Source organism: Schistocerca gregaria, chromosome 1, assembly GCF_023897955.1.
Source record: "Schistocerca gregaria isolate iqSchGreg1 chromosome 1, iqSchGreg1.2, whole genome shotgun sequence".
Lineage (NCBI taxonomy): Eukaryota > Metazoa > Arthropoda > Insecta > Orthoptera > Acrididae > Schistocerca > Schistocerca gregaria.
The window spans coordinates 672,399,826-672,418,878 of record NC_064920.1 but is presented as its reverse complement, the minus strand read 5'-3'; the positions used below and the strand labels follow the sequence as shown (position 1 = coordinate 672,418,878).

The window sequence follows — 19,053 nt, the reverse complement described above, 5'->3', positions numbered from 1 at the left end:
GATTTGATCATACATTTCTTCAATTTCTTCGTCATCTGCAGAGCTAGTTGGCATATAAACTTGTACTAATGTAGTAGGTGTGGGCTTTGTATCTATCTTGGCCACAATAATGCATTCACTATGCTGTTTGTAGTAGCTTACCCGCATTCCTATTTTCCTATTCATTATTAAACCTACTCCTGCATTACCCCTATGTGATTTTGTTTTTATAACCCTGTAGTCACCTGACCAGAAGTCTTGTTCGTCCTGCCACCGAACTTCACTAATTTCCACTATATCTAACTTTAACCTATCAATTTCCCTTTTTAATTTTTCTAACCTACCTGCCCGATTAAGGGATCTGACATTCCATGCTCCGATCCGTAGAGCGCCAGTTTTCTTTCTCCTGATAACGGCATCCTCCTGAGTAGTCCCCGCCCGGAGATCCGAATGGGGGACTGTTTTACCTCCGGAATATTTTCCCAAGAGGACGCCATCATCATTTAATCATACAGTAAAGCTGCATGCCCTCGGGAAAAATTACGGCCGTAGTTTCCCGTTGCTTTCAGCCGTTCGCAGTACCAGCACAGCAAGGCTGTTTTGGTTATTGTTAAAAGGCCAGATCAGTCAATCATTCTGACTGTTGCCCTTGCAACTACTGAAAAGGCTGGTGCTCCCCTTCAGGAACCATACATTTGTCTGGCCTCTCAACAGATACCCCTTCATTGTGGTTGAACCTATGGTATGGCTATCTGTATCGCTGAGGCACGCAAGCCTCCCCACCAACGACAAGGTCCATGGTTCATGGGGGAAGTGCAATATTGGCTCTGTTTCAAATAGTGCAGTTCATGACTTAAGTTCATGGCTTGTAGAAAATCAACTGATGCTAAATCACAGTGAGACTCAGTTTTTACAGTTTCTAACAAACAATTCAACAAAACCCATCATTTTGATTTCACAGTATCGGCATATGATTAGTGAAACCGAACAGTTCAAATTCCTAGGCATTAAGGTAGATAGTAAACTGTTGCGCAAAGCCAACGTTCAGGATCTTGTTCAAAGACTTAATGCTGCCATTTATAACATTTGACCGATATCTGAAGTAAGCGATCGTTCGACACAAAAATTAGTCTACTTTGCTTATTTTCATCCGCTTATGTCATATGGTATTGTATTTTGGGCTAACTTGGAGGATATTTTTGACTCTGAAATGGGCAGTTTGGGCAATAAGTGTTGCAAGTTCGCGAACCTCTTGTCAAGTCCTGTTCACTAGTCTGGGTATTCTGACACTGGCCTCTCAATATGTATATTCTTTACTGGCTTTTCTTGTTACCAGTATCAACTTATTCCCAAGAATTAGCAGCTTTCACTCAGTAATTAATGGAAAATCTAATATAAAGATGTGAAACAAATACTAACAAAGAGACAGCGGGGCTGGCAAGTACTTACCTCAGCTCAGTACAGCTGATAGATACACAAAACTAACTAAATCCACTTTCCCTTCTTCCCTTTCTTTCCCCTCTCTTCTCCCTGATGATGGAACATTTATTCCGAAAGCTAGGAACGTAAATTTTCGGTTGTTTTTTTGTGTATCTATCAGCTGTACTGAGCTGAGGTAAGTACTGGCCAGCCCCGCAATCTCTTTGTTGGTATTAGTTTCTCAGCTTTCACTCAGTTAATACTAGGCAGAAATCCAGTCTGAATTTGGATTGCATTCCTTGACTATTGTGCAGAAACGTGCAGTATACTGCTGCAACCATTTTCAATAAGCTACCACAAGAGTTCAATAATCTTAGCAGTAATCCATGCACTTTCAAATTGTAACTGAAGAGTTTCCTCATGGATATTCTGACAAGGAGTTCCCTGAAAAATTAAGTCGATTCCTATGTTATATTGTTGATTATGTTTACTTGAACTTACGACTTGTCTTTTTTGGGGTTCATAAACATTTTATTTCATCTGTTATTACTTTTATGTTGTAATTTCATGTACTGACGTGTTCCATGGTCTTGGATATTTGCTCCTCAATTTGGTCTTATCCGTTAGATGTATAAAATAAAAAATAAAAATAAAAAATTGTCACAAGAACCATTCGTCCATTTCTCTCTACTTTGCTTACATTCTTTCCTTAGTATGTTATGTCCGCAAGTGTAACACCACCTAGCAGCACTAAAAATTGTGGTGGGCAGTGGTTGTAATATTTTGGCTCATCACTGTATGTTCTGAGAGATGAGGAGAAACAGTAGATCTAAGATAAAGAAATTAAGATCTTATTACTGTTATGTTAAATGTCCGTAAAACATGATTAAAGTGGTATTATTCATGGCATTGGTCATGTTATGGGATTTTCTGCAAATAAGTAAAATAAGACTTCATGACACATTAAACTGGACACTAGACCGATGCATGAATCTGTTTCTTTGACATTCATAGTATTGTCTTATCCATTTGGTCCTGCTCAGTTTTAATGCCATATGATGGTTCATTACAGTGAAAGTTTCAGCACAGGTAGTAAGTACAAAAAATTTATGTCTATTAGATTTTAGCTGTATTTATGTCTATTAGAATTAAGTTAGCAAATAATGAATATAATTTTAATGAATATTTTGTAATTTCAGAGACTAAAACAATAACAGAACTGGAGTGGGATGACGGCAGTCAATCAGTACTTGATGTACGGAATGATATAGTGGTTTGCTCACGAAGTTCTCTGAAAACACCTGCAAACCTTGTTCTGGGGAAGTTGCCACCAGCAGGCAGTGAAAAGACAATGCAGTGGTTCCCTGTTACCAATTGGGTGGTTACATCTGCTCTTGATGGTCTCGTGTGCCACACCTTGGCCCTTACACAGGAAAACGATCCAGAAGCCACTGTCAGTGAGTATGCACAGAGTTCTCACCCCCCTCTTCCACATCTACATCTACATCCATACTCCGCAAGCCACCTGACGGTGGCTTATTGTTTAAATGGCAAAAATAAGATAAAATAATAGTTATTGTTGCTTTCCTTGCGTGCTTACTTACTTATTTACTCACTCACCTATTTACTTTCTAGCTTGTTTGCTTGTTTCTTTGTTGAAATAATAAGCTCATAGTTTATCTCTTTGTTGAAGTATTGCATATTATATGTAAGTGCAATTGGAATAATTTCCAGCTCTAAATATTATGCAAGTTACCTAAACATCGAAAGAAACTGGTAGCAACAGTGTACCACAATGCAGAGAGATACACGAAGGGGGAAAAAAAATTGCAAGTGAGAATTCACAGCAAGTGAGAATTCACAATTTTATTTCTTTTTTTATAGTTATATGAGGCAAGTAGTTTCACTGAATTGATGCAGATAGCTTGTTGGACTTTTTACTCTAAAATCCTTTATTCATCGACCTCTAAATCAGTACTCCGTAAGCCATCTAATGTATGTGGCAGAAGATACTTTTCTTATCACTAACTGATCTTTCCTATCCTGTTCCACTCATGAATGGTGTGTGGAAAGAATGATTTTCGGTAAGCCTCTGTATTAGTTTTAATTTCTCTAATTTTCTCATTGTGGTCATGTCATGCGATGCAAGTGGAAGGAAGTAATATGTTGTCTGATTTTTTCCTGAGAAGTACTCTCTTGAAATTTCAATATTAAACTTCTGTGAATATTCACAATGCCTCTCTCGTAATGTCTGCCATTAGAGTGTGTTGCGCATCTGTGAAACGATCTTGCACCGACTAAACGATCTCTTAATGAAACATGCTGCTTTTCATTGGATCTTCTCTATCTGTACTGTCAGTCCTACCTGGTAAGGGTCCCAGATTGATGAACAGTACTCAGGAATCAATCGGAAATGTGTCTTCACTGCTGCAATATTAGAAAGACCTATTTTGTTTTATCTAGCAGACAGTGACAAAATAGACTTAATCAGATCGAGAAACCACACCAGTATTGGGTGTTATTTGTATTAACAGCTTTTTCAGTATTCAATAATGACATTTTGATTTTTATGTAGCAAAACGTTTGATGAACTCTGATGAGGTAATAGATACTTCTGCAGAAAGGAAAGCAGGTCGAGGTCTACTTCATTGGGAATCTGGATGTATGAACGTGCACTTTAAGTTGTTGTTGTTGTTGTTGTTGTCGTTGTTGTTGTTGTCGTTGTTGTTGTGGTCTTCAGTCCTGAAACTGGTTTGATGTAGCTCTCCATGCTACCCTATCCTGTGCAAGCTTCTTCATCTCCCAGTACCTACTGCAACCTACATCCTTATGCACTTTAAATGTGCACATTTTAGTATGGTTCATGAAATTCTGATGCTCTTGGAGTATCTTCTGATGTCTTGTATCTTTTATGACATAATGTATGATCTTTTAATGTTTTACTTGTAGGAATCTCTTTGATGGCAAGCCATTTAGAAGAATTTCGAACCCTGAAGATCAGACATTCATGTCATTATTAAAAATTTTACTGGTACATTTGTGTGATATAAAAAGTGTAACACGCAGAAGAAAGATCATTACCCGTGAAAGCTTAGCTTCTCTTCCAGCTTATTAACCTTAAAGACCAATATTATAAGTGAAAGTTTTGCTTTTCTTGTAACAACACTATGTATATTAATTTAAACTATTAACTTTCCCTCTTTGTGTGTTTGTGTTAATTAACAGTGATGTTGCTGTTAGCTGACTACATCATGTGTCCTATACTCGGAATATCCGCTGTCATTGGCTGGCGAGATCAAGTAACATGAGCTATGACTGGCTCACAAAAGTGCATCGCAGTCTCGATTTCAATGATTCGGAAAGTAACATGCGGTGCTTGGTGGAATTCCAATGTGTACTTTCGTAATAAGAAAATACGCAGTATACATGTTGCTGCACATCAAAGACATTTCCAAAATATGTCTTTTTCCCTGAGTTTTGTTTTCTAAAGTGCCAGGAAATTCTACGCCCGTGTATAAAACCATAACCATTCAAAGGATTGATAAATTTCGCAGTTCTGAAGAGGAAATATACTGTCACTTAACATGGAAAAAGTTTGTCACCCGGGAGAAAGTGTATTTTTAACCGAGAAACCCGAGAAATATTTTCCTTGTCTGCGTATACACCCTAGTCTTGTAACCCACTTCTTTCATGAATGAATTACATTTCCTTAAGATTCTTCATATGACTCTCAGTTGGCAACTGCTTTTCCTATTGTCTGCTTTATGTGACCATTCCAATTAAGGTCATTCTAGCAATAGTGTAACCATACAGTAGTGGATATCTTTTCTTGTGTATGCACGTTATGTTTCATTTATTTAGGATTGGGGTCAACTGCCAGAGCTTGCACCATTCATCAATCTTCTGTAGATCATTCTGCGAATTGATACTATCTTCTGAGATTGCTCTTTCTTATAGACAGTCTTGAAAGAGCTTCTGACACTTTCTACTAGGTCATTTATACACATTGTAAACAGAAACAGTACTATCACACTTCCTTGAGGTAATGTGGAAATTAGCTGTACATCTATTGATTTTTTTATTTCATTAAGAGTGATGTGTTGAGTTCTATCTGCAAGGAAGTTTCGAATCCAGTTGCAAATCTGGTCCAATACTCAGTAAGCTTCAATTATTTTCACTAAAGGTTAGTGTGAGACAGTTTAAAGTGCCTTCCTGAAGTCCAGGCACATGCCATTAACCTGAGCGCCATTGTCTACAGTAGTACGGATCTCATAGAGGAACAAAGCAAGCTGTTTTTCAGGATCTCTGTTTGCGGAATCCATATTGATTTTCGTCATAATTATTGAGCATAAAACATTTTCGTTGTGCTCAATAATAAAACATTGTCGCCCCCATGAACCATGGACCTTGCCGTTGGTGGGGAGGCTTGCGTGCCTCAACGATACAGATAGCCGTACCGTTGGTTCAACCACAACGGAGGGGTATCTGTTGAGAGGCCAGACAAACGTTTGGTTCCTGAAGAGGGCAGCAGCCTTTTCAGTAGTTGCAGGGGCAAGAGTCTGGGTGATTGACTGATCTGGCCCTGTAACACTAACCAAAACGGCCTTGCTGTTGTGATACTGCGAACTGCTGAAAACAAGGAGAAACTACGGCCGTAATTTTTCCCGAGGGCATGCAGCTTTATTGTGTGATAAAACGATGATGGTGTCCTGTTGGGTAAAATATTCCGGAGGTAAAATAGTCCCCCATTCGGATCTCCGGGAAGGGACTACTCAGGAGGATGCCGTTATCAGGAGAAAGAAAACTGGCGCTCTACGGATCGGAGCGTGGAATGTAAGATCCCTTAAGCGGGCAGGTAGGTTAGAAAAATTAAAAAGGGAAATCGATAGGTTAAAGTTAGATATAGTGGGAATTAGTGAAGTTCGGTGGCAGGACGAACAAGACTTCTGGTCAGGTGAATACAGGGTTATAAACACAAAATCAAATAGGGATAATGCAGGAGTAGGTTTAATAATGAATAGGAAAATAGGAATGCGGGTAAGCTACTACAAACAGCATAGTGAACGCATTATTGTGGCCAAGATAGATACGAAGCCCACACCTACTACAGTAGTACAAGTTTATATGCCAATTAGCTCTGCAGATGACGAAGAAATTGAAGAAATGTATGATCAAATCAAAGAAATTATTCAGATAGTGAAGGGTGACGAAAATTTAATAGTCATGGGTGACTGGAATTCGGTAGTAGGAAAAAGGAGAGAAGGAAACGTAGTAGGTGAATATGGCCTGGGGCAAAGAAATGAAAGAGGAAGCCGCCTGGTAGAATTTTGCACAGAGCACAACTTAATCATAGCTTGGTTCAAGAATCATAAAAGAAGGCTGTATACATGGAAGAAGTCTGGAGATACTAAAAGGTATCAGATAGATTATATAATGGTAAGACAGAGATTTAGGAACCAGGTTTTAAATTGTAAGACATTTCCAGGGGCAGATGTGGACTATGACCACAATCTATGGGCTATGACCTGTAGATTAAAACTGAAGAAACTGCAAAAAGGTGGAAATTTAAGGAGATGGGACCTGGATAAACTGAAAGAACCAGAGGTTGTAAGAGTTTCAGGGAGAGCATAAGGGAACAATTGACAGGAATGGGGGAAAGAAATACAGTAGAAGAAGAATGGGTAGCTTTGAGGGATGAAGTAGTGAAAGCAGCAGAGGATCAAGTAGGTGAAAAGTCTAGGGCTAGTAGAAATCCTTGGGTAACAGAAGAAATATTGAATTTAATTGATGAAAGGAGAAAATATAAAAATGTAGTAAATGAAGCAGGCAAAAACGAATACAGACGTCTCAAAAATGAGATCACAGGAAGTGCAAAATTGCTAAGCAGGGATGGCTAGAGGACAAATGTAAGGATGTAGAGGCTTATCTCACTAGGGGTAAGATAGATACTGCCTACAGGAAAATTAAAGAGACCTTTGGAGATAAGAGAACCACTTGTATGAACATCAAGAGCTCAGATGGAAACCCAGTTGTAAGCAAAGAAGGGAAAGCAGAATGGTGAAAGGAGTATATCCAGCGTCTATACAAGGGCGATGTACTTCAGGACAATATTATGGAAATGGAAGAGGACGTAGATGAAGATGAAATGGGAGATACGATACTGCGTGAAGAGTTTGACACAGCACTGAAAGACCCGAGTCGAAACAAGGCCCCCGGAGTAGACAACATTCCATTGGAACTACTGACCGCCTTGGGAGAACCAGTCCTGATAAAACTCTACCAGCTGGTGAGCAAGATGTATGAGACAGGCGAAATACCCTCAGACTTCAAGAAGAATATAATACTTTCAGTCCCAAAGAAAGCAGGTATTGACAGATGTGAAAATTACCATACTGTCAGTTTAATAAGTCACAGCTGCAAAATACTAACGCGAATTCTTTACAGACGAATGGAAAAACTAGTAGAATCCGACCTCGGGGAAGATCAGTTTGGATTCCGTAGAAATGTTGGAACACGTGAGGAAATACTGACCTTGCGACTTATCTTAGAAGCTAGATTAAGGAAGTGCAAACCTGTGTTTCTAGCATTTGTAGACTTAGAGAAAGCTTTTGACAATGTTGACTGGTATACTCTCTTTCAAATTCTGAAGGTGGCAGGGGTAAAATACAGGGAGCGAAAGGCTATTTACAATTTGTACAGAAACCAGATGGCAGTTACAAGAGTCGAGGGACATGAAAGGGAAGCAGTGGTTGGGAAGTGAGTAAGACAGGGTTGTAGTCTCTCCCTGATGTTATTCAATCTGTATATTGAGCAAGCAGTGAAGGAAAGAAAAGAAATGTTCGGAGTAGGTATTAAAATCCACGGAGAAGAAATAAAAATGTTGAGGTTCGCCGATGACATTGTAATTCTGTCAGAGACAGCAAAGGACTTGGAAGAGCAGTTGAACGGAATGGATAGTGTCTTAAAAGGAGGCTATAAGATGAACATCAACAAAAGCAAAACGAGAGTAATGGAATGGAGTCGAATTAAGTCAGATGATGTTGAGGGTATTAGATTAGGAAATGAGACACTTAAAGTAGTAAAGGAGTTTTGCTATTTGGGGAGCAAAATAACTGATGATGGTCGAAGTAGAGAGGATATAAAATGTAGACTGGCAATGGCAAGGAAAGCGTTTCTGAAGAAGAGAAATTTGTTAACATTGAGTATAGATTTAAGTGTCAGGAAGACATTTCTGAAAGTATTTGTATGGAGTTTAGCCATGTATGGAAGTGAAACATGGACGATAAATAGTTTGGACAAGAAGAGAATAGAAGCTTTCGAAATGTGATGCTACAGAAGAATGCTGAAGATTAGATGGGTAGATCACATAACTAATGAGAAAGTATTGAATAGGATTGGGGAGAAGAGAAGTTTTTGTTGCTAGGACATGTTCTGAGGCATCAAGGGATCACCAATTTAGTATTGGAGGGCAGCGTGGAGGGTAAAAATCGTAGAGGGAGACCAAGAGATGACTACACTACGTAGATTCAGAAGGATGTAGGTTGCAGTAGGTACTGGGAGATGAAGAAGCTTGCACAGGATAGAGTAGCATGGATAGCTGCATCAAATCAGTCTCAGGACTGAAGACCACAACAATAAACAACAAAACATTTTCGATAATTCTGTGACAGATTTGACATCCACAAAGTAGTCTTATAATTATGTGCATCTGTCCTATAACCTTTCTTGAAAATGGAATGACCTGTAGTAGGTCCTTTTTGTTGCTTTGTTGATCTACGATAAACACTGCTAGAATGCAGGTATCTCATCTGGTCCTGATGCTTTTCCTATTCCATGATTGGTCATCTCGATACCTGCCATTTTGACATTCATACGATGATTCGAAGGAGGGACTGTATTACGATCTTCCATAGTAAAACAATTTCAGAAGACTGAATTCAGCATTTCTGCCTTCTGTCTGTTATTTTCTGTTTTGCTGCCTATATAGTCAGTGAATGACAGAATAGATGATTTTGAACTGCTTACTAATACCACATAAGACCAAAACTTCTTCACATTTGTAGTCAGATTGATTGACAAAATTTTACTTTCAGAATCATTGAATGCTTCTCCGATTGCTCTCTTTAAACTCATTTTCTTTTCATTCACCTGCTAGTTTTTATTTCTCTTGAATCTGTGCTAAAGCTCTCTTTGTTTAATAGCAGTTCTTTTAATACAGCTGTTAAACCACGGTGGGTCTTTCTCATCCCTTAAGACCTTGCTTGGAACATACTTGCCTAAGGCATTTTGAAATATGCCTTTGAACTTTTTCCACTTGTGCTCCATATCTTTGTCCTCAGCACAGAATATTTGATACTGACTACTTGATATACTGCAATTTATGTCTTATCACTCTTGCTAAGCAAAAATATTTTCCTACATTTCTTAACATTATTTGTGATACCCATAGTCGTGGTTGCTATCACAGCCTTATGATAACTGAAACTTTCCTCTATGTTAGCTGATTAGATAATTTCAGGCCAGTTGTTTGTAGCTAGGAGGTCTAACACTGTGGCGGCAAGCTCACATATGCCGCCATCATAACCACCCGGGAGAAGGCAAGATGAGGGTGCCTGCTTCACTCGATGGCAGCACCGCTGCTTCTGAATGAGTGTTCCCAGCAGCACGCTACCAGTGTGGCCTTGCTCCCGTGTGCGCAGCCATGCTAGGTGAAGGTCCAGCTCACAAACTCGGACAGCTATTTGTCATTATAGGATAACATAGCATGTGGTCAGACTCAATCTGGACTTTTATGCTTCAGTCAATGTTCTCTCATGCTTATGGTAATTCCAGTGCTTGGCTCACCGCTGTTAGACATAATCTTGTGTTGTTGTTTTGTTTCCACACATGTTCCATGAGTGTGATGGATTCAGTGTTGGTTCACTTATCACAACAGCAGCAGCAACAACAACAACAACAACAGCAGCAGTTAATTTCGTCAGTTGGTTATGAATTTACGCAGTGAAACTGGCCCTCTGCAACACCCCTCTGCACACCCAAGTGTTCCCCTGGCTTTGCCACCATTACAGGAAGCGAAGGAAGATTGGAACTTGTATGTACACAATTTCCATCAACGTTTCGCAGATTTCAGGTAGAGCACCATCTTTCCAAAAGTCATTCTTCTTGTCTTGAGTTGAGCCCGAAACATATCACTTGCTTTGAAAACATGTTCTATTAGAGAACCTGACAGTTGTCGTTTCCTGAATTGTGTAAATTACCCAATACTTATTATCTTAAGCAAAGCCATGTTGTTGCTTCCCAATGAAATTTCACTAGGGACAAAAGAAACTGGGCCAGGCCCATCAGGTGTGGGTAGCCGACATCCACAGTTTTAAGTAGGAAATGCAAATTCGTTTGTGCTCATTGTCAACATTCCTATGTAGACATTCTAGAAGATCTGACAGTAGAGGGACTTTAGGTGTCTCAGGCTGTGACTGAACAGTTTGGGGATGTCCTGGACATTGGTGCGTGTGTTTCTGCAGCAAAGGTGTTGTTTAGTGACATCTTCATCATTCTCATTGGGTTCATGCAGTTCGCAGTTAGACACGACCCCCATCCAGTGCTGGTTCCCCTCATGCAGTGACTGTTTCCGTGCACATACCCTCTCCAGCAGGTTCAGTGCTGGCATGTCATAAACAAGGCCATGTGGCAAGCTGTGTGCCATAGCTGTCTGTGCAGTCATTCCTCGATCATGGATGTGGAATTGACAGAAGTCCATAGTCTTATGTTGGTGTTCAGCCAGGAGCAATGTTTCCAGCAACATCTAATGTACATTCAGCTACAGTTGTTGCATTTGCTGGTCAATACAGAGACCACTGTATCTCTAGTGAGTTTTGAAACCTATCATTGTTTAGGTCACCCCACTCTTTCCTGAGCAGATTAACATTTGCTTTACTGCCAGTTCCTGATCAATGTTACATATCATTATGACACGAAGGCGATAATTTTTTTTGGCAATCAACAGTGCAATGTCAGAAAACATGTTTGGTCTTGACACATTTACAGTTTTTGGAGTTCCCTATGAGGACTCTGTGCATCTTGGTTCTGACTGTATTGGCATTGGACGAGCTCTGCAGTGAATCCAGGTCCCTTTTTTCATCTGGGCTGGGTACTGCGAAGGACTGCAAGGCTCACGTCACCCTTAAACCTATAGCCTGTACCTTTTGCTTTGTGACAGATTGTCAAGGATGAATTTAACAGGTTGCAAGGTCTGGGCATCACTGAATCAGTTCTGTCTAGCCAGTGAGCTACACCTCAGTTGGTTGTTTGTAAGCCTACAGGGATGCTTTGTTTGTGCGGAGATTTTAAGTCCACTATTAATGATTGCTACCAAATTCCACGGGTCAGCGAAATACTCAAGAAGTTGGCTCGCGGTTAATGTTTTCGAAAATTGACTTGGAAGAGGTGTAACTGCAGCGTCATCTTGCTCTTCCTGTAAACAAATTATATTCATTAGCACTCCCTTCATGTTATGTAGATATACTTGCCTTCCTTTCACCATCGCTAGTGCACCCACCATTTTTAAGAGATTTCAGAACAATTTATGTGGGATGTATTGTGCTGTTCAAACTATCTTGATGACATTGTTGTCACCACTCCTTGAAGGCAGCAACATCTTGCTAACTGTATCATGTTCACAAAACTGCAAGAGGTGGGCCTCAAGTGGAGTTTGCAAGAGTCAGTTTTTTTCAGATGGGAATCAATTATCTGGGCCACCTTTTTTTTTGGCTGCATCAAACCTATGGCAGAGCATGTGACAGCAATTGCCAGCCTACCTCAACCACAGAATGTGAAGGAACTCAGTTCGTTTTGGAGTAAAGTCAGTTATTATTCCAAATTTCTCTCCAGTGTGGTGGACATCATTTATCCACTCAGTAACTTGTGTAAAAAAGGTGTTCCTTCCATTTAGTCAGCTAATTGCAACAGAGCATTTGCCAACATCAAGTCGCTGCTCGAATCATCGCTATGCCTCAGTACTAAACAGCTTGTCCTTGCGAAGAAATGGTTGGGGCAGTCTTAGCTCATAAAAATGCTGATGGTTCTGAACAGCCTATCGCATATGCCTCCAAGATGTTGACAGCTGCACAACCCAATTTTTCTTAAACCAAGAAGGTAGCTCTGGCTATTATGTGTGCAGTCCAAAAGTTCCATATCTTCATCTGTGGCAGCATATTGGATCTAATCACCGATAACAAGCTGCTTGTGACCCATTTAAGCTCTCGTTCAAATGTTCCTGACATGGCCACACAGTGACTCCAGTGTTGGGTTTAGTTTTTGAGTGCATATCTCTGTGAGGTTTAGTATAGATTGACAGTGGACCATGCAAATGTGGATTTGTTGTCGTGCCTGCTTTCAGATCAATGATTGTTTGAAGCAATTGGTTGATCGACTTCAAGTCATTGCGTAGCCTAGACCACCTGTCAGGATCCTGTGCTCTGTCAGGTGGTTCATTTTGTGTGCAAGGGTTGGCCCAAGCATTTGCCCCCAGCGTTTCCAATATCCAACTTTATCTTCCTGCATCAGCTGATAGTCATCCACGATGCTTTCCTCCTTAATACCAACTCCAATGACCCTAGCATTATTGTCTCTCCGGTCCTGCCAGCTCATATACTTGCTTTCCTACAGTGGTCACTGGGGCATGTATTGCATGAAGCTCTCTGCATTTCAATTTGTTTGGCATTAATTCAGAAATTGAGAAGGTTGTCCGTGAGCGCAAAAATGTGTGCCGAGCAGCATGCAGCACCACCACATGGCCCATGTCCAGTAAGCTGCGGGAACGTGTTCACATTGGCTTTGCAGGCCCTTTACGTAATTCCGTGTGGTTGATAGTAGTTAATGCGCACCACCACAGTGGAAGCTGCTGTATGGGATCTGAGCTAGATTTTCGTGATTGAAGGACTAACCCGGACAGTTGTCTGTCATGATGATTCACAGTTTGTTTTGGTGGTGTTCCAGACTTTTTACATTGACAGAGGTATTACTCACCTTACTTCCTCTCCATTTCACCACATTTGGATGAGGAGACAGAGCATGTGGTGTGCCCATTTTAAGACTCACTTGCAGAAGTGCTTTGCAGATTCATTAGCAGACTCGCCTTTGCCTCTGTTTCTCAGCACCTACAGGACCAAACCACTGAATGGCCACAGTCCAGTGGAAACCCTCCACAGCTGTCAACCTCGGGCGCTGCTTCATCTGCTCTGCCCTCCATTGTGATCTGAAGTGCATTCATATCCTTCACGCTCTGGGCGAGCTTATCTGGGTGCACACTTTTGGCCAACGGCCTGTGTGGGTGCCAGTGATTGGGCATGTGGCAGATGTTCATGGTGACAACTGTGGGGTGCCCCTCGTGGACCATCAGAACCAGCGATGTCCTTGGTGAGGCCCTCAACTATCTTCTCTGAAGCCATTGGCGGGGAAACCTCTCCCAAATGTCGCCCCACTCCAGGACCCGATGCCTTTAGTGTGCCTCTGGTTGCTGATCTGTTAGGTGAGAGTGATGTCGAGATGCAGCTGCCAACCACTCTGGACCCTCTCCCAGTGTCCAGCAGTGGCTGCACGGACATTGCACTTCCGCTGGAGCACTGGATGGATCCTTCCTGTCATCATGGCCTCTGACCGTTGTCACCAACAGCGCATTTCCTGTGTTGTTGCTAAGTACAGGGTTTTTACTGGGCCTTGTTCGCCACTACCAGGACCACTTCCAGCCATATGCTCCACTAGGCTGCAGACAGTTGATCATGCAGAATCATGATGGTAACACCACTTTGGGTGCAGGTGAGCCAATGGTGCGGCTGCTGAGTCACTTACCTTTGGCCTGGTGGTCGAGTGGTAAAATGTGTTCCTTTAAATTTTCAGTCTGCTTTTAATCTGATCTCCACCTTTCAACAATGTGAGAGGTTTGGATTCCACTTTAAATTGTAATTCCCGTCTCCCTAGTTGGATAACTGGGATGGGTTTTGGGCACTCAATTCGCTGAAGTGGTGTCCAATTAGAAGACCAGCTCATGGCCATTGAGCCACACACAATAATAATAATAAATTATCCTCCTCCTCGTCATCATCATCATCATCTTCTCCTCAGCTGAATTATTATTATTATTATTTATTATTATTAACTCAGCTTAATGTGTATGGAAAAAGACTCCCACAAGATATGTCAATTAACGTAGAACTGCCATCTGAAGAAGAAATCGCTAAAGCAGCCCAACAAATAAGAAAACGGAACAGTTCTGGCCTGCACAACATCGCTCCAGAGTTACTCAAAGTTAATCCCTCTATAACAGCAGAAATTTTACATCCGCATGCTCATCCAGGGTGTATATGACCCAGGACAACCGGGAGATCTGGGAAAAACCCAGGAATTTTTTCGTCCGGGAGAAAACTGGGAAAAACCCTGGAATTTTTCATTGTTTTAGTTTTCAGTTAAATTTTTGTGATTTTGACTGGTAAGAACCGATACTCTTAAAAAAGGATATTACTGTATCCCGCTGCTGCAGAATAATATTTCAGCAATATAACATAAAAGAGAGAAAAAAACTAAAATAAAGGAAATGCGCCTTATACAACGACGACACACACTGCTCATTCAAGCGTCTGCCAACAGCAAAATGTCAAAGACTTTAGGAAGACTATGCAATGCTTCATAACAACAAACTGCCTCCGATGAGCTTGAAGTCACAACTGTTTGCATTAGATTTGTTTTAGAGTTACGAGCGGGCTCGTGCGCATGCACAGTTGAGACGCGTTTGAGTTGCTGCTGGAATGTGGCTGTTGGCTGTGCAAGCAGCTAGATGCTACTGGGAAAAGGGGGCGCCAAATTCATATTCTTGAGGAAAAGAACTTGTTTCACAAAATGCCTAGCATCCAGCGCACGTTTGCCTATGATTATACATATGATTTTGAAACGCTTCCGTGTTGGTTTTTGAACATTTTTGAACACATTTTAAGTTGATTTCTGTATCAGTCATAAGTTGATTCTTGAATGTGTGATGTCTGTCAGGAGAATCCTCATTGCATCTAGAAATCAACTTTCCGCAGACGAAAGGGGATGGGGCTATACGAGCTGAGCGGAGCAAAGCTGAACGGATGAATGTCAATTGCTGTCTGATTATGTGGTTGATTGGGTTTGCGAATAATCGGCATTGTTATAATTACTAGCGAAATTAATAGATTCAGATTACCAGAATGGAAATAAACAACTGACAGGAATAACAAGTGAGAAAGATTACATATTATCTTCTCGGTGTATCCAAGAAAATGAAATTTTGACAGAAAATTTTTGGCCAGATAGCTATATTAGTAAGGGCCAGTTGTACAGTCCCTGGCTAGCAGCCGCTTACATTCAGTATTGGAAGTAACACGGAAAACGTGTTGTACGAACATGTAATAGCGCCTAACCAGAAAATAATCGCGGGATAATTAAAACTGTGATTCTGGCAGGGTTAGTGAAGTTAATCGGCGAACAAATTTTGACAATAGCAGGAATAGCTACAGAAATGGTGATGACAAGACTGTTTGTTTGAACGAGGAAGAAGAAGAAGAAGAAGAAACAGGGATATCACACAAATTACGGAAGAATAAGACGATTCCGAATTTATATAAAAATTTTGTAATACTACTTTTCAATCTCATGCTTGAGAAACTGGTGCATATGAATGGAATGTGAAAATATTTCCTAACATAAAGCTTTTTGCTTGTAGTAGGCCAAATGGCATGTGAAATTGGCACTTAGTGAATTATATTGTCTTGTTATATAAATGGCCATGTGTACCAAAACAATATCATTTATTTGTTGTGTGTTACAAAATTGCTGCAATATTAGAAGGGCCCATTTCGTTTTATCTAGCAGTCAGTGACAAAAAAGATGTAATCAGATCGAGAAACCACACCATTTTTGGGTATTATTTGTGATAACAGCTATTTCAGTATTAGATAACGACATTTTGATTTTTCATGTAACAAAACGTTTGACCAACTTTGATGAGGTAATAGGTTCTTTCGCAGAAAGGAATGCTCGTCATGTAAAGCTGTTGTAAGATTAGAGAGAAAAAACTGCTAGGAGCTAAGGATTGAAGAAATGTGTAATTTCTTGCTTATCTCTTGTCTTTCTTGGTTTTATGTATCCTATATTTAATTTTATATCACACAAAACAGCAAGTTATTAGCTAATAGGCAATAAAGAATGCAAATTTTCTGAAGAGTTCTCCCAATTACAAAAAATCCCATCCGCTATTAATTGTGAGATTTTTTAAAAGAGGGACAGGATGTCAAACCGGCCGACTGGGAGCTGGAGAGGCACCACAGGACATTTCAGTTTCCACTGTCCTGTAGTTTGATGGCATCCATTACAAAATATACACATTTCAATTACACAGAGCGAATTACAGTGAGTTGCGGTAGAAGAATGCTTTATGAAAAGGCGTGGCACTGCACTTTGGCATACTTAAAACCAAATAGTATGTCTTACATTTCCTCGAACATACATGTTTCATGTTTCAGACTTTCCAGAAGGATATGCGCTACAAGATGGACATACTTTTGAAAATTCGATTTTTTTAGTATCGACCTGGTTCGCAAATATCGTAGATCCGGGGCTGATGTGCAGAGCAGCCTGAGTTATAGCGGTTAGTCTCCATGTGACCGGTGTTTACATTTAGTGATTTTGCTGTTTCCCCCTCGTTTACTCTCACGTCAAATGAAAACAAAATGGATATCTGTGACTGGGAGCTATCAAGTGAATTAAAATGCATTCACATAATTATGGAAGGCTAAAATATGTCAGTAGTTTCAGATTTTATTTTATTTCCACTTTTCTGATAGTCAAGCATTAATCGCCTTGCGGAACAATGAAGTTATTTTTGGCTGTTTGCTAAAGAAATTTGACTTTTATAAACTTTTTCCCCAGAGGCAGTCAATGTATTTGAAACGAAATGTTTAATTCCACAGTACTGGCTAGTTTCAACTGTTCGCTGCAGTTCAGGTGCACGTTTTCATCTTCTAGCACATATGGCATTTTGCCATAGTAAAGAACCAAACATAATACAGTACTGGTGCTACAAGAAAATTTACATCCCGAATAGCCCATTGAAAAGCTTAATATCAGGTCGAAGTCTACTTCATTGGGAATCTGAACATACGAATGTGCACTTTAAGTACGCACTTTAAATGTGCACATTTTAGTATGGTTCATGAAATTCCAATGCTCTTGGAGTATCCTCTGATGTCTTGTGTCTTTTATGACATAATATTTTACACGTACATACATACGGGCTTCCTACGTCATGATAGCTGCGCAAGCGCAGTGTTGCCTGTTATCTGCGGTCTCTGGCAACTGCTGAAACGAACCTATTTCTAACAGGTCACGGGAAAATATTGCGAATGGTGGTTTGAAAAGCGTTACTTTCAAAGTAAATATCCTTTTACGTAAGTTGAACTATGTGCGAGAATGTACCATGAATTTATTAAATCACAGAGCATTTGACTTGCATTTAAAAATCAACTTTTTGATGACGAGCCATTTAGAAGAATTTCGACCCTGAAGATCAGACATTATGTCATTATTAAAAAATCTGATGGCACATTTGTGTGACATATCTTAAGTGTAACACGCGGAAGAAAGATCAACATTATATGTGGAAGCTTAGCTTCTCTTGCAGCTTATTAATCTTAGAGACCAGTTTTATATGTGAAAGCTTTGCTTTTCTCGTAAGAACACGATGTATATTAATTTAAACTATTAACTTTCCCTGTTTGTGTGTTCATGCTACGTAACAGTGATGTTGCTGTTGGCTGAATACATCACGTGTCCTATGCTCTGAATATCCGCTGCCATCGGCTGGTGAGATCACGTGACATGAGCTATGACTGGCTTACAAACGTGCATCGCTATCTCGATTTCAATTATTTGGAAAGTAACATGCGGTGTTTGGTGGAATTCCAGTGTATACTTTCGTAATACGAAAATACGCAGCGTACATGTTGCTGCACATCAAAGATATTTCCAAAACATGTCTTTTTCCCTGAGTTTCTTTTTCTAAAGTGCAGGGAAATTCTACTCCCATGTATAAAACCATAACCATTCAAAGGATTGATAAGGGAAAATATACTGTCACTTAACATGGAAAATGCATGTTTTTCACTTGGGAAAAGTGTATTTTTAACTGGGAAACCCGGGAATTTTTTTTCCTTGTCCGCGTGTACACCCTGTCATCAAGCTCCCCAAGAAAGGAGCCCTATCAGTTTGTGATAATTGGAGAGGCATCAGTCCCAAGCAAGATCCTTTCACAAGAGATCCTAAATACAATAAAAGCATATGTAGACAAGAAAATAAGAAGAGAACAAGCAGGATTCAGGAAAGATTACTTTTGCACTCAGCAGATAAACACATTGACAATAAAAAGCTCAGTATTCGTGTGAATACCAATCACCACCTTACATGCTGTTTGTAGACTGAAAAGGTCTTTGACAGTATAATTAGATCAAAAATATGGAGCTCACTGCAAACTTTTTGAATTCCCAAGAATGTAATTGCTCTTGACAATGTTGTGTATGAAAACTACACAAGCCAGGTTCAACATCAAGGTCTGCTTTCAGAACCAATAGCAGTGAAAACAGGGAG

At 40.2% G+C, this 19,053-nt stretch overlaps 1 protein-coding gene across 1 annotated transcript in view; it reads left to right on the top strand.

Moving 5' to 3' along the window:
- The window catches only part of LOC126362567 (acylamino-acid-releasing enzyme-like), a 128,973-nt gene that overhangs the window by 81,928 nt on the left and 27,992 nt on the right, over nucleotides 1–19,053 (top strand). Inside the window, exon 8 of the mRNA XM_050007891.1 lies at nucleotides 2,598–2,855. Coding sequence (XP_049863848.1) covers nucleotides 2,598–2,855 — 258 coding nt within the window. The remainder of the gene's footprint in view (nucleotides 1–2,597; nucleotides 2,856–19,053) is intronic.